This window comes from Schistosoma mansoni (assembly GCF_000237925.1).
Source record: "Schistosoma mansoni, WGS project CABG00000000 data, supercontig 0134, strain Puerto Rico, whole genome shotgun sequence".
NCBI classification, from domain to species: domain Eukaryota; kingdom Metazoa; phylum Platyhelminthes; class Trematoda; order Strigeidida; family Schistosomatidae; genus Schistosoma; species Schistosoma mansoni.
Genome location: NW_017386038.1, coordinates 68,906 through 92,208, shown reverse-complemented (window position 1 = coordinate 92,208; position 23,303 = coordinate 68,906). Strand labels below are relative to the sequence as shown.

The 23,303-nt window shown below is 37.6% G+C and overlaps 1 protein-coding gene across 1 annotated transcript in view; it reads left to right on the top strand.

Moving 5' to 3' along the window:
* Positions 1-6,139: 6,139 nt before the first annotated feature.
* Smp_078920 (hypothetical protein) overlaps positions 6,140-23,303 on the top strand; it is a gene marked incomplete at both ends in the record, with an annotated part of 34,456 nt that continues 17,292 nt past the window's right edge. The window contains 8 exons of the mRNA XM_018789530.1: positions 6,140-6,256; positions 10,392-10,589; positions 12,391-12,540; positions 15,200-15,509; positions 16,505-16,709; positions 17,366-17,593; positions 19,827-20,061; positions 21,539-21,730. Coding sequence (XP_018646434.1) covers positions 6,140-6,256; positions 10,392-10,589; positions 12,391-12,540; positions 15,200-15,509; positions 16,505-16,709; positions 17,366-17,593; positions 19,827-20,061; positions 21,539-21,730 — 1,635 coding nt within the window. The remainder of the gene's footprint in view (positions 6,257-10,391; positions 10,590-12,390; positions 12,541-15,199; positions 15,510-16,504; positions 16,710-17,365; positions 17,594-19,826; positions 20,062-21,538; positions 21,731-23,303) is intronic.

Here is a 23,303-nt window from a genome sequence, read left to right as displayed (position 1 = left end):
GGCGGGATCGTGGATGCGTACTGCTGAATAGTCCGACAATAGGACGAAACGGCCTTTCAGTGCTTCCAGGTTTTCATACGGTGGTCTAGTTTCAATTGGCTAATAATAATAATAAATGAAATTACAAAAAGTTAGATCGACACCCAATTCTAAAACCATGCACTAACTGGTCTCGAAATAGTATCTATTCAGTCTGACAGAACATACATATAACGAGAACTCCGCCTACAGCTTTTCTAGAGTTACTGCCGGTCCCTAGCCCACACAAAGGAGGGGGGTCGGGCATGGGGTTAATGACCCCATCCCGTAGAAAAATACCTCGCTAAAAAACGCTAACCAGAAAAAATAATTCAAACCATTTAAACTCTGCCGTAGGAGTCAGAAGGTCTTCATTTAAAAGAGTTATAACGCCTCATGATGAAAGCCGAGTTCCTTCGGAAGTCACGAGGCCGATGCAACTCCTAACAACCAGAGCAACACTGTTTATAGGTACATGGAACGTCCGGACAATGTGGGAGATAGGAAAGACCAACCAAATAGCAATGGAAATGAGGAGATACAACTTGGCAGTACTCGGAATCAGCGAAACCCATTGGATACAAACTGGACAACAAAGGCTAGGTACAGGAGAGATGCTGCTGTACACCGGTCACGAAGGGGAAAATGCTTCACACACTCAGGTAGTTGCTCTAATTCTGTCCAAAGAAGCACGAAATGCACTTGTGGGATGGGAATCTCATGAACCCAGGATAATCAAAGCATCATTCAGAACAAAGAAGCAAGGGATCACAATGAACGTTATCCAATGTTATGCACCCACCAATGATAGCAACGACGATGATAAAGATCAGTTTTACTCGAGGCTGTAATCAGTCATAGCTAAGTGCCCAAGAAAGGACCTTACCATCCTGATAGGAGATGTAAATGCTAAAGTCGTAGTGGACAATACAGGATATGAAGATATAATGAGACGATATGCACTGAAAGGGAAAGAGAAATGAAAATCGAGAGAGATTTGAAAATATATGTGCATTAAACAGATGGGTTATAGACAGCACATTATTTCCACACAATCGCATACACAAGCTACATGGATCTCATTGGACCACACCACAGAGATGCAGATAGATCATATTAAATCAACAAAAAATTCCGAAGATCAATGGAAGATGCTAGAACCAGTAGAGGAGATGATCTAGGTTCAGATCACCACCTAGTTGTGGCCAAGATGAGACTGAAGCTAAAGAGACACTGGACAACTGGACAAACAGCATTACAAAGGTTCAATACAGCCTTCCTCCGAGATACTGACAAGCTCTACGAATTCAAGATAACTCTCAACAACAGGTTCCAAACTCTACAGGATCTACAGAAAGAACAAAATCCACGATGGAGGACAACTGTAAAGGGATCAAAGAAACATTAACTTCAACGTGTCAGGAGGCTCTGGGTTGAAAAAGCATCATCATAAGGAATGGATCTCTATGGGAACGCTGGACAAGATTCAAGAAAAGAAGAACAAGAAACTAGCAATTAACAACAGTCGAACACGAGCAGAGAAAGTCAAGGCACGAGCAGACTACACAGAAGCAAATAAGGAAGTGAAGAAAAGCATTAAAGCCGACAATCAGAAATACATGGGAGAACTAGCAACGACGGCGGAAAAAGCTGCAAGAGGACGGAATGTGAAACAACTATATGATACAAAGAAGAAATTGGCAGGGAGATATAGTAAACCGGAGAGACCAGTCAAGCACAAAGAAGGAAAGACAATCACGGAGATTCGAGAACAGAGAGAAAGATGGTTTGAATACTTCGAGGAACTGCTCAATAGACCAGTTCCATTAAATCCACCAGACATCGAAGCAGCACACACTGACCTTCCTATAGATGTCACTCCACCAACGATCGAAGAAGTCAAGATAGCCATCAGACAAATCAAAAGTGGGGAGGCGGAAGGACCTGACAATATACCAGCAGAAGCACTGAAGTCAGACATTGAAATAACTGCAAACATGCTTCACATTCTATTCAAGAAGATTTGGGAAGAGGAACAAGTGCCAACGGACTGGAAAGAAGGATATCTCATCAAGATACCAAGGAAAGGAGATCTGAGCAAATGTGAAAACTACAGAGGCATCAGTTTGTTATCAGTACCAGGAAAAGTTTTCAACAGAGTGCTGCTGAATCGGATGAAAGACGCAGTAGACGCCGAACTTCGGGATCAACAGGCTGGATTCCGTAAGGATAGGTCGTGCACAGACCAAATTGCGAAACTACGGATTGTCGCCGAACAATCAATTGAGTGGAACTCATCACTCTACATCAACTTAATTGACTATGAGAAGGCGTATGACAGTGTGGACAAGAGAACATTATGGAAACTTCTTCGACACTATGGAGTTCCTGAAAAGACTGTCAACATTATCCCAAACTCATATGATGGACTACAGTGCAAAGTGGTGCATGGAGGACAGCTGACAGATGCATTTCCAGTAGGGATTGGAGTCAGACAAGGCTGTCTACTCACCGCTTTCCTCTTTCATCTGGTAATTGACTGGATTATCAAGACTTCGACATGTGAGGGGAAGCACGGGATACAATGGACTTCTCAGAATCAATTAGATGATTCGGACTTCGCAGATGACCTAGCCCTCCTCTCTCATACACACGAACAAATGCAGATGAAGACAGCAAATGTAGCAGAAGCCTCTGCATCAATAGACCTCAACATACACAAAGGAAAGAGCAAGATTCCCACACTGAGAACACCTGTAGAATCCATTTGAACGTTTCATGTGTGAAAATCCCTCCATGCATACATCTATAGCTTCTTAATGTTTTCGTTGTTTGTACATTATTGTTAGTACTTTTGATTCCATTTCGTATTGTGGTGTTTCATTTCATGATAGTTTTCTCAGTTTCTTCTGTTGCTTTCATTGGGTTTCTATATTCTTCTTGAACTGTATATAATTTGTTTTAATTGATATTATGATGGCGGCTGCCATATTGACTGCTCGCTCTTTGATTGTGCGGTTTGATTTTGACTGGGATCGTGTATTTTGGTTGTAAATTGGAACACTTTCCCAGAAATTGAAACACTTTGTGTTATAGAACAGCCGCTCAAACGGAATCTTACTTGATCTATCCAGAAAGGATAGAATAGCACTTAACTTTTGGTGTTTTCGGTAATTTTCATATATTTCTTACCACTTTGCTATTCATTGTAATTTAGATTGAATATTTTGGTATCAATTTTTGGTTGAATAACTGGGTGGTAATATTTAATTAGGTAAATTTGTACATTTGTATATATGATGAATTTTAGAACCGTCATTACCCCAACCGCTTTGTTCTGATTTCGACTAGGGTTTGCGAGTTTCTTCACTTTTACTAACCAGTTGTTCACCAATCCTAACCTATTTGGAACTGGGTTTGGATCTTACACACCAACCCAATCACATTTGATGGTGAAACTCTGGAAGATGTAGAAACATTCATGTACCTGGGAAGCATCATTGATAAAGAAGGAGGATCGGATGCAGATGTAAAGGGGAGGATTGGCAAAGCAAGGACAGCATTCCTACAATTGAAGAACATATGGAACTCAAAATGACTGTCAACTAATTTAAAAGTCAGAATCTTTGATACGAATAAAAATAAAATACGATCAATGAGTTAATAAGTCCGCAACAGGGTTGTCTACCGAATACTTTTAAAACGTTAGTCAGTGCCAGTAGACACTTAGTGACTTGCCTTACCTAAATACATCAAAATGGTCCGTTTGCTAAGAAACAAAAGGGAGGGATAAAAGTATCACAAGGCTTAACATTCACAACAGATGTTTCCTATAGAAAGAAAAAATCTGCGGTATCAAAAACATTATGAAGCCTAAGGAACACAAATTTAGATGAGATCTTTAGGAATACTGAAAAATTATGTTTATCAGTCAAAGATCCTTCAGTATTCTGCGTAATAGGTGATCCGACGGGTGTTATCCGATAAAATTGAAGATTGGTTAGACTGGACCTAATATACATCACATTAGAGCCAAAGATACCACAAATAATCGCAGTTTGACAACCCCTTTACACGTAACACCCTTGTAATCGAAGTACACTAGCCCAGTCCAGTCAGAAATGAGTAGGTTCTAAGTTAAATTAGGATGACTATCTATATCTTGAGAAGCGTTTGGTCTAGGCTGCTTGACGGTCGTAAGAGATGCGTAGCGCGGTGTACCCACTCGTGATCTGGTGCAGATGCATGACCTCGAGCCTTCAGCTAGGTGTGTCCATTAGAATTAACGAGGCCAGTGTCAAATGTCAAAGACTTACAGAACTGTTTATTAGGGGATTTATTTATCGCTAAAGAACAACAGCCAGTCACTATCCACAACGGAAATTTTGCAGTGAGAAGCTTCTAAAATACCACTGAACATCAAAATGAAATATTAAAGACAAACCTTAATCAAGGTCAAATGATAAGGGTTTGATTAAAGAAGCTTGAGAGGCGTAAAATATTGCTATGTAAGTCCTATGTAAGGGTAAGTACATATAAAACGGGATAAAATCTCAGTAAAGAAAACCGATGCTATCAAATAGAACACTTTGGAGGTGATTTTTATCGATCGAGGAAAGAAGGGAGTCGGGGTGTCAGTATCCCTTTTCTGGTATTACCCATCTGTTTTGGAGCTAAAACGGCTTAGATTACTGAACGTTGGAGTTTCTTTATCTACTTATTCCGCTAATGATAACGTTATCAGAGATTTGGTCTTATTCCTCGAAGACCGTAGGAGGTATGAAACCTCATATGGTAAACCTAAAAGTAAAGAGAGAGCTCATCTTGAAGTGTACCCTAATTCCATGGGGTTTAAGATCTGTGAAAAATGAATCAGACAAACAGGTTAGAAAAGGGCTGGTAATTCCACTTGCGCCGTCCATCTAGGGGCAATCCAATCACTTATAGAATATCTCAGCACTTGAATCATAAAATTGTGCCCTTCAATTTTGTTCCAGGCTTTGACAAAACGTGTTTTCTGCTTTTTAACTTGATTTCCAGTAGAGAGTTTGTATGAAAATAACGATACGGGGATATACTTAGAAGGCGGCAAGACTTTCGTCAGACTACTTTCGCCAATATAAACTTCAATCTCCGGTACAGTTGCATCCTCATCAGGGTTAGGTGGGTTTCTAGAACAGAGTGGGGAACTTGTTATTTTCGTGTCAAAGTGATTAACAAGGCCTGAACAAAGAAATTCTCAGACCACAAAAAAGGCTTTCACTGTGACACGAACAGTAAAGAGACTGCACAAATGCCTGGTAAGTGTGAAGTTTCACATCATGATTGACCACCAGGAATCTAATTTTACATACCAACCGAGTCAATTCATCGATCTACTACTGTGGTCCAGAGTTGGGATTTAGAATTGAGGTTTATGTTTTCACCGTTAAACATCAAGTATCTGAAAGTATACCATTTTCCATTATCCCATCTATATTTTGAGATGTCACCTGAGGATGATGACTATGTCGTTTCAACCATTGCCTGTTGTTATGACAAAACTCGTGAAGTATACTCGTAAGTAATTTGGAACTGTTCAGCGAAAAGGAGTCTCATTATTCAGTGCAAGCGTAGAAGTCCCAGGATTTACAAAAAGGGAGAAGACGTATCGCTGCATTCTGAAGGATGTTCGTACTCGAATGATAGAGTGATCATTACCCTAGCAAATACATCTACTGTGTCGAGCGACATTCGCTACGTTGATTTACAAGCAGAAAACACGAAATCATTTCTTCGTTAGACTTCTTGGTGGCCTGAGATTGACAGTAACACAATTCCAAAACTTAAAAATTGTTCGCCTTGTTCTCATAAGCTCTTGTATATAAACGTACTTGTGATTCTTGGCTTCAAATCGTGGAAACGTATTCATGCAGAATATTGTAATCGATTTTTCGACCTATATCATTAGTCACGGTTGTTTAACACTGCAAGTGGCCCAAAGTGGTACTCATAAGCAGTCTTAGCAGAGAATTTACTCAAAGAGCAGTATGGATGACTTTTGTTTGTTCGCGTCAGAAACCTTAGCTTGAGGTTTTGAACATACCTTCCGAATTTGGGAAGTGACAGCTGAGTTTCTAGGATGCCGACTATTCCTAAAGATAGTGAGTCTGAAATCCTCGAAGTTTTCGAGGAATGCCAACTAAACAATTTGTCACACGATCGTTTATGTGTAAAACTGAAAAATATTTATGACAATGTAAGTTTAGACAAATGTTGTAATTGTGTAATTTGTCCTTTATATAAACCTCGAATTCGATGCAGAATTATGGGTTTAAGGTGGTTACTGTATCCAAGTTATCATCATATAATGGTTTGCAAAACGGACTTGTCCCCGCTGCTACACCAGTTGAGTTTCAAATCTTCAGGGTAGTAGTTTAGTGGACCTCTTCAGTCTTCAGTAATAAAGATAGGAGGTCTATTGACCTACATTAATCCTTGCAGTTTGTTACACTGTGGAGGTTCAATCTCGTTTTGAATATATCGACAGAAGGTACTGATATTACGTGTTCTGGTAGGGAATTCTAGTAATTCATTACTCGGTGCAAGAAACGAAACTCTAGACGTAGACGATTTGATCTCGGTTTTTGGACTTTCTTCGTATGTCCTCTCAAATAATCAGTCCTAGATAGAACGAAAAGATAAGAAATATTAGTACCAAGGTCATCGTTCAGGATACGATAAGCCAATATTAGATCACCCCGTATTCTACGGTAAGATAACGGAAATAAGTTAAGGTGTCTCAGTCTGTCTTCGTAAGATAGGCCAGATAAACCTTTTACCAATTTAGTCCCTCGGTATATCCGCCTCATATTTGGAACAAGGACTCCCTGCTTGAGTCCCATATTGTAAATGTGGTCGCACGAAAGTGGGGTATAATAATCTAAACATTTCCCCATCCAAATACTGGAAAGATCTACGAATAGACCATAATACCCTATAGTATTTTGCAGCAGCAGCCTTACAGTGGCTGGTCGTTTTGAGATCATTGCTTAGTATGACTTTTAAATCTTTGTAGTTTTTTACTTTGGGTAACAAATCTACATATTGTGTAGTAATACGAATCATCATACTTATTTAACTGCATCACCACACTCTTGTTAGGATTCACTTCTAGAGACCACCTGTCCATCCATGCCACTAATGAGTTGAGATCAGCCTGTAATACTATTCTATCTGACATGCTGTATATGGGTCTCCAAATCTTTGTCATAGGCGGAGAGTAGGATGGATGACTTAGCTACATTTGGTAATTCATTTACATAAAGTAAAAAGAGAAGAAAACCAAGAATTTTGCCTTGGGGGACTCCACTTTTCACTGGTTCCCACGATGAGAGAGCACCATTTACTCTTACCCTTTGTCTCCTATCATGAAGAAAGTCACCAGTCCATGACTGCATAATGAATTTCAAAAGTTTCCAGTTTTAATTTAAGACCAGAATGGGAAACCTTATCAAAGGCTTTACTTAGATCTATGAAAATCACATCTACAGGAATATTGAGATCTTTCGCCTCAGCCCAATTTTCTCTTGCAATGAGAAAATTTGTCAAACATGATAGGCCTTTCCGAAAATCATTTTATTCCGTGGATAAGAGATCATGTCCTTCCACATAGATTATAGTAGCCATCCTAATAATTTTTTCCATCAGTTTTACAGCTGCACTAGTTAAGCTGAAGGGTCGATAGTTACTTACTAAATCTCTACTCCCAGCCTTATACACCGGACTGATTATCGCGTCTTTCCAGTCTCTGGGAAATCTGGATTGCCACAGGGACATATCAAACAGTATCGCTAAAAGTTCAGCAATTACATCTGATAGGGCTTTCATAATCCTAGGATGAATATCATCAGGGTCACTGGACTTCTCCGGTTTGAGATGCTAAGCATTGGCTTCCAAGACTTGACTGCTTAAACACCCTGAATATTAAGGTTTCTTCCCCGTTTTGCTTTCGAGTTTTTACACCTGCTTCAGTTTGGGCACCTGGGCAGTATCACGGCCCTCACACAGATCAAATGAGATTTGTGCGGCGCATATGTATTCGGTACTCCTGTGTACCAATATTTGTGTTCAAGTAAATAATAATAAATAATAATTTTGAGTTTTTAACTCAGTAGGGGCGTTCTCCCACTTGATTTGATCCTCAAGTGACCAATCTGGTAGAATGCGAATATTCAAATTACGAGTAATACCAATTTTTTCCAAGCCTATACTTTTTCCATCTCATTTCTGCTTACAAGTTGCTCTAAATTGTCCTTCCCGTATCAACCCGTTTTATTTCCTCCCTGGTGCTTGGGACCAGTATACTCATGTTTGGTATCTTGTCATCCGGCAGGTTGGTTTAGTGCAACCGCTGTTAACGAAGGTTTTGAACATGACAGTAATTTTTTAAAACTTATGGTTAGCCTCTTTAGTGGGACGATTATGTTAGCAATAAACCATATGACTTCCATTTGTAGTACGTTTGATTCAAATAAGATGTTTTCCCAATGATTGACACCAACGTAAATTAGTTAAGTTAGTGGTCATGTACTGTAACTGGCGGTGGTGGCGTGTAATGAAATCGATCCATGTGTAATGAAAGTCAGAGCAGTCAACGCCAATCTCAGCCATCTAACTTTCGTTTACTATCTTCATAAAAGTGAGACTGACTTCTTTGACTGAAAGAATTCCTCCTGGCTGTACTTTCCTGAATCGAACTGCTGCCATTATTGTTATTATTATTATTATTATTTCACTCTCATCCATTAGCTTTTATTCATTTTTCCTTTTTTATCGTCCTCACCTCTATTTCTTCAAGTCATTTTTACTGTGTGGCTCTTATACATTTCGGTGCCTTGTATCAATATTTAAGTGTTCAAATAACAATAATTACAGTTACACGTTTACTTGATAAATCACTGACTTAGACTGAGCCTTGTAGGTATGTACTGAATACCTGGTTAGGGTCCGCGTGATTGTCGCAATCAATGTTTAGAGACTAGTTGATAAGGCTCAGAATAGTTCACAATGGTAACTGCGCATTCACTCCATCGTCCCTAAGTTTCTTTATAAACTTTTATCCCACTAAAGCTGTATTCTCGGATCGTATTTACTGTGACTAGTTTTTTTCGACTACTAATGCAACTGTTACACTAATTTCTATTCATCTTTGTCTTTTTTTTATTATACTCACCTTCCTTTCTCGATGTCTTCCTAGTCCCATTTTCTTATTGTATGGCACATATACATATTATGATGCTCCTTTGTACCAATATTTGTGTTCAAGTAAATAAATAATACAGTTTGTCTTATCAATCTACACTCGTATTGGTTTGATCATAACTTCTGTTTAATGTGTAGATAATAACTGTGACCGTACACTTTCCTTATCTCTGCCGATGAGTCAAGATTTCAGGAAAATTTTCTAGTTAATAGATCCAGGGTAGCTTCGAGCTACATAATCCTAATTAGGTGATATAGCTCAAAGTACAACATAGTGTTCCATGTGTATTCTTTTTACCTTCATCTAAATCTTGAATTTTGATACTCATATTTTCTATTCCTCGACTTCATTTTTGATCTACATACGGTGTTTATCCTTCATTTCCTACCACCATTGATGCTAGTATTACTCCTTTGTTATTCTCACTCTTGTTATTATTTATTATTTAAACACATAAATATTGGTACAAGGAAGCACCAGATACATATGCGCCGCACAAATCTTATTTGACTTGTGTGAGGGCTGTGATACTGCCCAGGTGCCCAAACCGAAGCAGGTGGTTTTCTTAGGGAGCCGCTCAAGGAGCCTTTGACCTAAAGGTCTGATCCACAAGGCAGTGGAACATCGTGAGAAGATGCAGTCCCATGATAGCCGGTGACCAACGATTGATTCATACGCTATTTGTTACCTCAGGATACTGGATGGAGCCCATGTGCACTATTGGTTTGGAATGAGGGTTTTCCAACTCCCGTAGGTGGACTTTCCGTGTCCACCAACCCGGATAAAGCGCCGGACGTTCGCTTTTCGTCCTCTCAATTTGGTAAACAACATGGGTGCCACGAGAAGGCAGTGAGTAGGACTTCCCTGTTAGAGGCTATATATTCGCGTGGCCATGTGAGAGCATTTGGAGAGGGAAAGTGTACTCTCCCCACTCTTGACCGTACCAGGGCATGTAAGGGCTATTCTCACTCTACTAATGTGGCATGACAACTTGAACTGAGAAATAATCGTACCATAACCTATGTTTCTTAGGACTGACTGGTGAGCCTTATATTTTGTTTTATTTATTGCAGATGGGTTTTTTTCATCCTAATACTCTCATTTCCATTGTTTTTTTTTGGTTTAACAGACACGGTTTACACACTTTGCTGATGATTTCTTTGAGCTTTGCCGTTACAGTTTAGTATCCAGTGAACGATCCTTGTATCGTGAAAGAACAATTGATTTCATCACAAAGTTTGCACTATTTTGTGGAAAATCAGATGATAGTAATCAAGATACACTGAATAACCGTTTATTGTTAAAACTTTTCTTATTTTGTATTAAGGTAGGTATACTTTTCCCTCTGTTACCCATAAAATCTTACATCTGTTTTGATGATCACTAATTTTTGTGTGCTGAATAGAATTCGGGGTATATAAGATTATTTAATGCTTATAATGAGCTCTCGGTTTGTGATGTATTAGTGTTTATAGAGTCAATTAAACTGAGTTTATAAACGTGTTGTTGGTTAACGAAATTTGAAGACTGGGAAGTTAAATTAGTTGTAAACAGTTATCATATATAGGCATTAGTTTTGACCTATAACCAGTCTAGTGGACGCGAATTACAAGGATGTTTTTAAATGGTGTCGAAGTGACAACAATTGTTGGATAGTGACGAGTTTCAGTACACCGGAAACACAACTTTGCCAAAACACTTAGAGGTCAGTTGAGAAAGCATTTCAGAATTCAGAACACATCAGAAGATGCAAATGGACGATTGAAGGCTATGTATACATTCTTCCTGCCTATTGTCGTGTTTTATACTAGAAGTAAATTATCTATTTTTTGTAATTCGTTATTTTCCTTAAAGTAATAGGGAATTCATTTAAAAATGGTATATTCCATACTCTTAGTTGTTTTCTGAACCTTATCAGTTGGCATATTTTGACATATACTGTAGTGGAATCACTTGTTTTACAGTAAAACTATGTTTTCAAATGATGATTGAATCAAAATCGTTCAATCCAAAATAAATTGAAAAGTTAATACAACTGTGAACTAGTAATCTACTAAAATTTAATATTTGATCATTGGTATGGTTTGTATCGATATGCACCACAAGTGAACCCATCACTTACCTTGTTTGTACGCAATTAATTAAAACTAATATTTCACGAAATCAATCTATTTGCTGGTTAGATTTCATTTGTAAGCATTTCTATCAAACCATGATGGTAGGTGTAGACTACCTGCTTGGGATTCGCGAGATGATAGCAATCGATGGTTAGAGACCTTGAATGACATGGCTCAAATTAGTTTACAATGGCAAAGTTGCATCCACTCTTTGTGTTCTCCCAAATTCCAATCTTCTGAATTCTTCATGTCTCTATCTCTTTTCTCTTTTCAAATGTATTTCACTGGATTATACTCCTTGAATAACATCTTCAAACCTTAATCTTTCGGATTACTGCTTATACTCATACTATTTCTACCACTATGGGATTTGATGAATCGACAAGTGCATCTCTGTGCTAATGTGGTATGGCAACTCGAACTGATGTACGTACGTACGAAGTTCTACGTTGTGACTGACTGAATAAAAAACGTATAATACGTCCTTTTTACCTTAATATTCCCACTAGTTAATGCGAAATTCAAAAAAGTATGGTTTCATGCTTTTATTAATATTTTATGGTAAACAGGTAGGTATAAACAACCCACAACCCGAGACAAATATATCATTGTTCATGAATTAGCTATTGAAATGATCAAAGGGGTTTGCGTAATCATTCATATTGTTCATTTCATCCATTGTTATTCATAGTCTAGATACGTGGTTAAGGAATACAAAATAAAAGATTTAAAATTAACTTAATCGACAACGTTTCGTCCAGCGGAGTACTATTTTCTGACCGTTTAACAGATTTTCTCACACATTTTAAGATCCTGAAAACTAAATGACGTAACAATTCTAAGTAATTGACAATCATCGCATGGCTATTCATGTTCTTGTAATTTCTCGTACTCTGGATATTTGTGTTCTAGTTATACTAAGTTAATGAGTATGATTTAATTATCTTTCATACGGCTCAGTTTTATATAGTTTTCTATTATGCTTGTCTATTGATCTACTCTTCAAATCAGTACAACGAATGTCCAAATCCTGCTGTAAGATTTCGATGTATGCAGATTATTCATAAACTATTGGATGGGATTGGAGATAATGGAATAATGCCTGAAGAATTGTACAGGTCGTTGCAAAGTATACTACTTCGTCGTGTCTATGATACAAAGGTTAGTTGGTTTCTTATGTGTGTGTGTGTTAGAGAGCAAAAGACAGTCTCCTGTGAAGAATATGGAGATAAATTTGTTAATTATACAAACGTTTCATTCAATATCATCTTGATTTCACCAATTCAGTCGCATACATTTACCAACTAAAAATCATTGATAGTTATAAAAGTTCGTATGTTTCTCTCGTTTCTATCCAAGATTGAGTTGTTGGCAGGCATACATAGAGAGAAATCGGTATACCGAATTCCATTATTAGTCACCATCGAAATTATAGTCAGTTAAAAATTATTTTTGACTAAGAAGTATGTTTTTAGAATAATGCAATATATTTAGTGGTTTACAATGGAATTTAACAGTATGATTTGGTCACACCGTAACAACGAAAACAGACTCGAACACACGATGCCGAACCTCTGCACTACTAACATGGTGTTGCCACTGGATGTCAGCAATCCTTCGGAGACAACGATGATCGAACACAGAGAGTCGTCCAACATCCTCAACTCCGAGAGGCCAGGTTTCACAAACATAGAGCAAAACTGCTCTCACCGACGCGTTGTAGATCCGACCGTTTACAGCCAGACTAACATCACCTCTCTGGCTTTCATTATACATGCATCAATCTCATCACTCACGCCACCACCAGCACTTATGTAGCTACCTAGATAATTCAATCGGTGTCACCATCTTGAAACATCGACTTCGGTGGCTTGGACATGTTCTACGAATGTCGTCCCAGAGAATTCCACGCCGTGCATTATTCGCCGACGCCGGGACTGGTTGGAAAAAGCGGAGAGGTGGTCAGTGTATGACATGGTGTCGTGGTATGAAAGAAAGCTGCAAAGGGCTTGCTTCTGTTGGTCCTTCACGACTCCCAGGCTGGGGTGTGAGAGATGGTGCAACACAGTAGCTAGAGACGTTATCAGATATGGCTCAGAATAGAAGCCAGTGGCGATCCTGCTGTAACTTTCTTTTACTTTCTTCATAAAGAGTGGTTCTCACTTTCTTAACTGAAAGAGTCTTCCGATTGTACATTTTAGTCCCCCTTTCTTCATCCTTTTATTCCTTTATATATACGCATCTTCCCCTTTCTCTTCCCATTCTCATTGTTTTGTGTGGCGCATATATATCTGGTGCCCCTTTGTACCAATATGTATGTGTTTAAATAAATAAATACCGAAAACAGACTAACAGTTCTTGTTACGGGCTCTAACGTTATATGCAATTTGTTGCCATGACGATCATGATATCGATATTTTTGTTATGACTCGGCTAGTTGAATAGCTCATGATCATTTCTCTTACAAAACACCCTAAAATACAAGACTAAATCAATATAATGTAATACTATGTAACATATTCGTATGATTCCAATAAAGTGAAAAACAAATACTTTTCCTTATTTCGTACTATTTTCAGACTTTGTTTACTTTGACACACGAGCTTGATACAATCAAGCACCAGAAAATACTCTGCATAAAAATGAGTTAACAATGTAATCTTAATGGGTAGGATCTAAAAACAATGGAACTAATGGCAGAGACTTCGTTTGTTTTAAATGATAGGTCTGTTTACGAAGTGGATAGTGAAAGCTACATTTTGACGAGTACATAGTAGAGCAAGGGTTTTACACTTTAGGTGTAAGGATGGCTCGTTGGTAAACTTAAGGAAGCCTCAAGAAGCCCAGAAAGAGCCGAAGACATTCCATCCAATCACTGCTAGGGGGATATTCTAGAATGTCGACGTGTAGCTTCCCTATTGGATGGATAAGAATGACCCCCCTACGTGCCTATTGGTTGTCCGGAATGCTGATTTACTCTCAGTCAAAAACTATAAATACATGAGATTTCTGTACTATATTTTGACACTGTTTTGGGGAATAAAATTCCTACTTACTAGTCTTCTCTCTTGCAACGTTGCGGGTTCTATCGTTCAAGTAGTCTAGTAGTACGCGGTATAACAAGAATCAAAGCTCTAGATATAACAGGTTTATAATTAACACCATGATACCTCCAAAGGTGACTCAGATAACCATGTATTTCTCTGAATATCAGTATATAAAGATTGATTACGTCGGTCACATCTTCAGCTCTCACGTTACTGTTCATATGGTCGAAACCCTCAACCATAAATAACATTTCATTAAACATTAATCTAGAGTAATTTATTATTGACTTCCAATTTTAGCTTTTATTGATTATCATTCTCACCTACGCTGATCGATTGCAAATCACATAAACTTTAGATGTTCATATATGCTCATAATTTTAATCCTGTCAAGTTTGATTGATCCGAAAACACATAATACCTGAAGTCATGACTAAGTAGCTTTTATACTGAGAAATCATAAATCATTACATTTTCATAATAAATTCGTACTATCCAGCTATGTAGTTCGCATGCTTTTCAAGTTCCCATCCTACATTCATTGTTGTTAACTTTTTGAATGGGAGTATTTCACAATGTATGACGCTTAATGAAACAAAATCTCGTGATTGCAGAATGAATTGTGTTCTTTAGTTGAATAGGGTCGTCATAGTAGTCATTAATAATAGTTTTGATTTCTGAACGAATGATTTTAACAATATTGGCACTGGCAATGTGATAGGACAACAGCGCATTTTTTAATTGTTTACTATGTTTATATATATACCTTATAGGTATCGGTGCGAGTTGAAGCAATTCAAGCACTTTCTCGTATGCAAGATCCTACTGATGCAGAGTGTCCTGTAGTTGAGGCATTTATTTGGCTCACACGACATGATCCTACTGCAGAGGTTCGGCGGGCGGCATTAGCAGCAATGGTTCTGACTACTCGAACATTACCAAGTCTAGTTGAAAGATGTCGTGATCTGGCTGACAATGTACGTCGAGCCGCCTACAAACTGTTAGCATCTCGAGGTATTTTACGACCACTATCGATCGCGAAACGTATCCGTATCTTACAAGACGGATTATCCGATAGATCGGGTAGGTAGTTTTAGAAAATCCTAGGATTGCTGGGATTGGGCTACCTTGTTATATATGTATAATATTTACTGAAGTTACTACTTTGAGTTTTTATTGGTAGGTTTATTCGATACATATATAATGTCTTGGTGAAATCCATATCACTGCACACTTTTACTATACATCCTTTCCAGCAACCATCTTTTCTAGAGACTATCAACTTTGAATGCAAAAACAGATATTGACTAACTTGGTGACTACCAATTTAAATTAACGATAATAGATACATATAGGTCATACTGTTAGTGACTACTGTTAAGGAGAATCAGTAAAATATTGACTTTTTAATTAACTACTTGAACTATGATCTCTATTTATTTCTTGTCGTCGTCTGTGCATAACTGGGCGTCGTCAGCTTGAAGGTGAAAACATCAGCAAACTATCAGGGCAGATATTAGTTAAATAAGATTAATTCAAAGTCACAACTACTCCTGTTCTGGATTAATCAGGTTAAGTATTCAGTCTATCATCAAAACATCCGCAGAAACGGTAATGTCTATTCGACCTGTAATCTCTACAAGTCAGTGAATCTTTCTAGTGTCATCTAAACCATAAAGACTCATCCTAACTGGCTATAGGGAACAATAGAAAGCGTAAACAGTTTAAACGCAGACTGGTTGGTGTTTTTTTCTAGTAAACATTATTGGTGGCATGGCAACTTGAGTTGATGCACATGACTGACAGATTAATTGGTGGTGAACATACACTGTTGATCTTTTTCACGACGATTAACCTAATGCTTTTTCCTCTAGTTTTTCAGTCTTCATTTCTGTCCGTCATGGGTTATACCGTTAAGATTTATACGAACTTAAACCGTTTTGTATATTTCTAATGTCATATCCCAGTTTTCCTCTAAATTCCCTAGAGTTCGAATCATTTTCTTAAAAAATATTACGAAATTTTGGTAAGTTCAGTGATGATAATATGTTTCTATTTTTCAATGTATTTAATTATAGAGGAGGTTCGTAAAGCAACTAAAGAGTTAGTTTTAGCATGGTTCAATGGAACTAACCGAGATCCAGTACTACTATTACGACGTTTAGACCCAGAAGGTGATCCTAGTACAAGTCAAAAAGCTTTAGATAGTCTATTTGAAATGTTATCACCAGACGATCTGTTGAAAGTTGTGCAAGAATGGTCACCAAATTATTTAACTTCTGAGTAAGTTATTATTGACTTCTCTAGAACTTTTATATTTACTGTTTAGTGTATCACTCTGCACTTCAACACATCGGATATATATATTTATACTCCTTGTGGAGAATCGTAGGTCGCCCATCGGCATTCTCCAACCAACTTTGTCCCAGGCTATTCTTTCCATTCGTTCCTAATTGCTATTTATTCTTTTGATGTCTGCTTCCAATTCCCGACTCACTATGTTCTTTAGTCTTCTTCATTTTCTTTCGCCTTCAGGATCATAAGTCAGGGTTTGTCTCGTAATGCGGTCTTATGGTTTCCGCAATGTCTTGGTCTAGTCATAAACGTACTCATACCTTTCCTTTTTTGTAGATTGAGGTCGTTTTGAATTAGTGATCTAATTGTTGCAAATTAAATGTTTAGATCGCCCAACTACAACCGTGCGTTGTAGAAGATTGTAAACAATGGGTCAATAATTAATAAAGTAGCACCTTCTTGCATGCGAGTTGTCATTTGAATAAGTAATCATTGGTGTGTTCCTTTCGTAATACGGAAAGATAGGTCCTCAGTCAGAGAGTAATAGTAAACTTTTCATAGATTAAATGTAAATTAAACTGATTAATGCGTGTGAAAATAAGAAAAACGATATTTCTTTAGATCATTATTGATTTATTTTTCAGTCGAATACTTAAATCCGATTGCCTTACACCGGAAGCAACATTTTTCTGGAGGGCATTAGTGGAATTTATTCATAAAAGACAAATTAATGCAAATGACACAACAACAACAACAATAAAATCAGCAGTACACCCTGAGCATGAAGATAACAATGAAGAAAACAATCCTTTACAACGGTTAGCTGATATAGTTCAACCGTCTGTTAGTGTTTACGTTGACTTAGCTAAAACGTAAGTTTTTAATCTGTTTTTATTTTATTTGAACACATAAATATTGGTACAAGAGGGCACCAGATATATATGCGCCACACAAATCTCATTTGATGTGTGAGGGCTGTGATACTGCCCAGGTGCTCAAACTGAAACAGGTGGTTTTCATAGGGGACCACACCCGGAGCCTTTGACATAAAGGTCTGATCCACAAGGCAGTAGAGCATCGTGAGGAGATGCAGTCCCATGGTAGCCGGTGACCAACGATTGATTCATACGCCATTTGTTCCTTGAGGATACTGGAGCCCATGTGCACTATTGGTTTGGAATCAGGGTTTTTTAACTGCCCTAGGTGAACTTTCTGTGTCCACCAACCCGGTTAAAGCTCCGGACATTGGCTTTTCGTCCTCTCACTTTCGTAAACAACACCCGTGGCACGAGAAGTCAGTGAGTAGTACTTCCCTGGCAAAGACTATATACGCGTGGCCATGTGAGAGCATTTGGGGAGGGAGAGCGTACTCTTCCCACTCTTGACCGTACCAGGGCATTCGGGGGCTTTAATTTGTTAATGAGTCTATGAATAATTGCAAAATAAACATGAGCTAGTTGAACCACGTTAAGTATTGTAAACTTATTGTCCTCAGTACTTTAGTTCAGTGAATCAACTGAATAATCAGGATGTACTTGACTGTGAATCTTCCAACTACTACTTAAAAGGCATATTTTTCAACCACTCTTAACCACTGATTCACACGCCATTTGATGTAGTGTGTAGAATATCACATTTTAGTGTGAATAACAATACCTATATATCCAACTAATAAGTTTTAAAAGAGTGTGAAGAAAATCCGTATCTTAAATCCGAATCCCTAAATACATTATACCAAAAGCATTAGATTTTTTTAAATTTAAAACTTCACACAACCTGATTTCAAAAACTAATGGATTTTCAATGACATAAATAAATATCATTTCCCATTGAATTATTTTTGCCTGCCGCTTATTCTAGTGTATTTCGTAAGTGACGTGGTAGCAGTTATTTGAAAAGAGATTTTGACGTAGCATGATATTAATTCATAAGTCACTGATCATTGATCTTAAGTCCCTACGGGTTGGAGTCTTCGAATAATATGCATTTGATTACTGTTATTGGGAAATAAACCGGATTAAGGCATGTTATGTGCATGATCATGACGGCGCACGCTGATTGGCTAACTGTAAACTAATCAGCTCCGGCAGATTATTGAAGAAGCATGTAGAAGTTTCTTATGTATATACTATAAATATATGAACGTTTTTCTAACGATTGATTGCTGTTCACCAACCCTTGTTATTTTGAATACAATTTCGTTCCTGTTCAATGTGTTCTGATTTTGGGGTCTTGTGGAGTGTCATTGTATAAGAATACTAAGCAATAGGAGTAGCTGGGTTGTTTATTAGCAAATACAATTATAACAATTACCTTCTATGTTATGAAAATAAATTGGTCGGCAATACATATATCCGTAACCTTCTATACATGTCTGTTTTTATTGAGGCAGCTCAAGTTAGTGATTTGATCAAATCACAGTTCACGTTGGTTAACTGATTCATCTCTCTCAGCATTATAATTCTTACATTAATATTATTCGGTGGTTTCATCACATGTAAGCAATGCGTCTTAGTAACAGCTACTATCAAATATCTTCAACTAACACACCTCTACATTCACTTTGTATTGTTTGTTTGAATCTTCCCATCGATGTGTTAGGACTGCAACTGGTCAGTCTCTAATTGACATATATGCATACTGTGCGTATTGCCTCGATATAGCCTAAATTCACAAGCAGTGTAAGCAAAGATGGATAGTGGCTAGCAGTGGAATCCAGTCTGACGCGCATTTCGTCCTATTTGGGACTCGTCAGCTGGATGTGCGTGCATCTCAGAGTTGATGTTCACTCTGGGACTCGAACCCAGTACCTTTCGCTTCAAACACCATCGCGTCATCCACTCGGCCACTGATTCTTGATAGCCACTTGCTTGTGCAATGGGGTGAAGTTTAAATTCACTTAGTATTGTTTGTTTGATATAACACACCTCCACTACTTTTAAAAGTAATGTTGCAGATACGTACTGTAGTGTATTAAGTACTCGGGTTAAATGAAAATCTTCGTCGATATCTACCTGTTTTTTTACTACTATAGACTTCTTATCATTCATGGTTATGCGATGATTACCTTATATTTGGTATTATTATAATCTTTCAATAATTTAGTGTTGTAGATAAACTTGTTCAAACTGTTCTTGCTCAAGAGTTTGATGAAAAAGCAATTGAACAAGAATGTGTTGTTGAACAAATTTTATCAATGGCAGGATCACTTGATTTAAGCGATGAATTTGGTCGAAGACGTTTAGTATCATTAGTTCATGATTGGATAACTAGTCAACAAGTTTCAGGTACTTTAGCTCCTCAATTATTAAAATTACACGCTATTTTGGAGCCAAATCTGGTGAGTAGTTTATTTATTTTTCATTCTTAGTTTTAGTGTTGTGTATTGTGTTGTAAGTGTTTGGAGGGTTACTTCATTTATTTTTTTTACTGTTACTATTTGAGTGTAACTATACTATATTGACTTGGTCAACCAGAATTGAGAAGCTGATTTTTTTGGGAGGGGGGCGAAATTCAAAATGAATCACTTTTGTCTCATATCACATCAAAATTCCAGTAAAAATATCTTTAGATGGCGCTTATAATGCTGAAAATTGTTGCTAAACTTTCTTTTTTTCGCCATTACAGAGTGGAAATGACACTATGAATTGCATTATACGCCTACTTCTTTTTGTGTGCACAAGTTTTTCTTCAGAGTACACTTGACAAACATATCTCTTCGTTAATGGTTCACTCAATATTAGTCGTGATGAGATGCTTAAGCATCATGGTTTCTGTGAATGTCTTCCCTATACTATTGTCTTGTAAATTCATCTAGCTAGCTCTTCAAACCATCTATTAACAGCGGTTTCATAAATGGCCCCCAAATGCCTTGGTATGGACGAGAGTGGAGAGAGTACGCTCTCCCTCTCGAAATACTCTCACATTGCCATGCGTATATAGCCTCTGCCAGGGAAGGCCTACTCGTGGCATTACTGTTGTTTACGAAATCGAGAGGACGAAAAGCCAATGTCTGGCGCTTTAACAGGGTTGGTGGATGCGGAAAGTTCACCTAAGGCAGTTAAAAAACCCTGATTCCAAACCAATGGTGCACATGGACTCCAGTATCCTGAAGGAACAAGTGGCGTATGAATCAATCGTTGGTCACCGGCTACCATGGGACTGCATCTCCTCACGATGCTCTACTGCCTTGTGGATCAGATCTTTAGGTCAAAGGCTCCGGGTGTGGTCCCCTATGAAAACCACCTGTTTCAGTTTGAGCACCTGGGCAGTATCACAGCCCTCACACATCAAATGAGATTTGTGTGGCGCATATATATCTGGTTCCCCCTTTGTACCCATATTTATGTGTTTGAATAAATAAATAAATAAGTTTCATAAATGAGTTTTCCATAAAAGTTCATGACTATGAGACAAGGATCTAGCGAAAAGCTTTAATGAAAGTATATTGTCATTCAGATGAATGAAATAATGTAGACATGTTTATCCAATGATAAGATCGGGAAACTGACAAGGCTTAAAAGGCTAATAAGCTTCCTGAAATTACTGTACTCTTACAAGTTTCACGTTTATATTCTATGGTAATATTACACATATCGATTATGAAGCGTTATTGTTACTCGAATGTTAAGTTAGAAAGCGTGAGTCGTTCAAAGTATTTTACCTAATTTTTAATATAGATATAAGTTCAACTAAATTGAACATATGCCATTGACATATCATAATTCCTTAATTGATTAGTCGGAGATAATCCATATTGTATGTTTACTTACATTTTAATTTTTGTTTTTGGCTTCATCTTGTTCATTATATTGTAGCGACGTCGTATAAACAGTGTGATTGAAATGATTAGTGAACTTTGTGATCCAGTAGAACCACAAAACTCATTGGGAAGTGCAGTGTCTGTTCCAGTAGAATCCAATGAAAATGGTTGTTTGACAAAGGAAACTGAATGTACAAATCAACAACCTGCTTTGTCAAAAAAGAAAGAGATCAGTATTCGTCTAAAAGTACGTTATTATTGTAAATTCTTTATTCTTAATTAAATAAAGTGGTGTTTCCTTTTTTTATTCGTAGATACTGATTCATTGTATTGTTGAAGCAGTTAGTTGATTTTGAAATTTTCATATCTCATTTGGAGAGGTATAACTAAGTGATAATTGTTTTTAATCATTGTCACAGGCTCCAATCCCTGTTTTACCTCTTTTTGTTTGAGTAGTTGGGTTGTACTGTTAGCCTTCATACGTAAAGTGTGACTCAAATTTGAACCTATTACGTTCATTTAATGAGCAGTATTTTTTTTCTAATACACGCCCTGTCACGGCCGATAATGGAGAGAGTACGCTCTCCCTCTCGAAATGCTCTCACATGGCCACACGTATATAGCCTCTACCAGGGAAGTCCTACACACTGCCTTCTTGTTGCACCGGCGTTGTTTACGAAATTGAGAGGACGAAAAGCAAATGTCCGGCGCTTTAACCGGGTCGGTGGACACGGAAAGTCCATCTAGGGGAGTTGGAAAACCCTGATTCTAAGCTAATAGTGCACATGGAATCCAAGATCCTAAATGAATCAATGGAGTATGAACCTATTGTTGGTCACCGGCTACCATGAGACTGCATCTCTCTACGTTGCTCCACTACCTTGTAGATCAGATCTTTGGGTCAAAGGCTCCGAGTGTGGCCCTCTAAGAAAACCATCTGTTTTGGTCTGGGCACCCGGGCAGTATCATAGCCCTTACATAAATCAAATGACATTTTTGTGGCGCATATATATCTGCTGCTTCCTTGTACCAATATTTATGTGTTTAAATAAATAAATACATTTTCATTCAAAGTACGTCTGTCTAAAATGATGCTGCAAAATTTACAGCTCAGGTGGATATTTTTAGTGTTGTTGAGTTCAGCTCTCTATTTAGATGAAATATTAGCATGATTATTACTAATTTTAATATGATGAGCATCGGTTTTACTCATTGAAGAGTAATGGACTTACAAAGTAGATATTATCTAGCTGTTTATTACAAAAATATTTTTTCCAAAAGACAGCTCTCTCGTCTTCGAATATCTTTGCAATTGGGTTCTTAAGTCAACAATATAATCTTATAAGCAACTGTCACTGGATCATATCGTATCATTGTATTTTATCAATCGATCAACATTTTATCCCTTAATCTGACAGCTTCCCAGACGTCTTTCATTACAAATTACCAAGTTCTAATTCATAAAATATTTGAATTTTAATAAATAGTTATGTGCGATAAATTTCTATAATTTTATAGGACGTTGTTCAAGCGATTACAGTGTTTTGACAATTTATCTTACACAACTAACCTTCATATCCCCTTTTTTGATACATACTGATTGTGCGACAGCATACTGTTACGTTCTGAGGTTGTCTGATTTTAATACATATGTACATGCTTCCTATACCTGAGCCTAACCTGTCACGTAGGCGACAAGACTAAGAATAACTAGAATTAACTTTTCATATTTATATTCTCTTAACCATATATATATGTATAATTGAATAGTTGTTATGGCGTAGGAGTAGGTTGGAAGAAAGCTAGGGGCGGCCGCATCA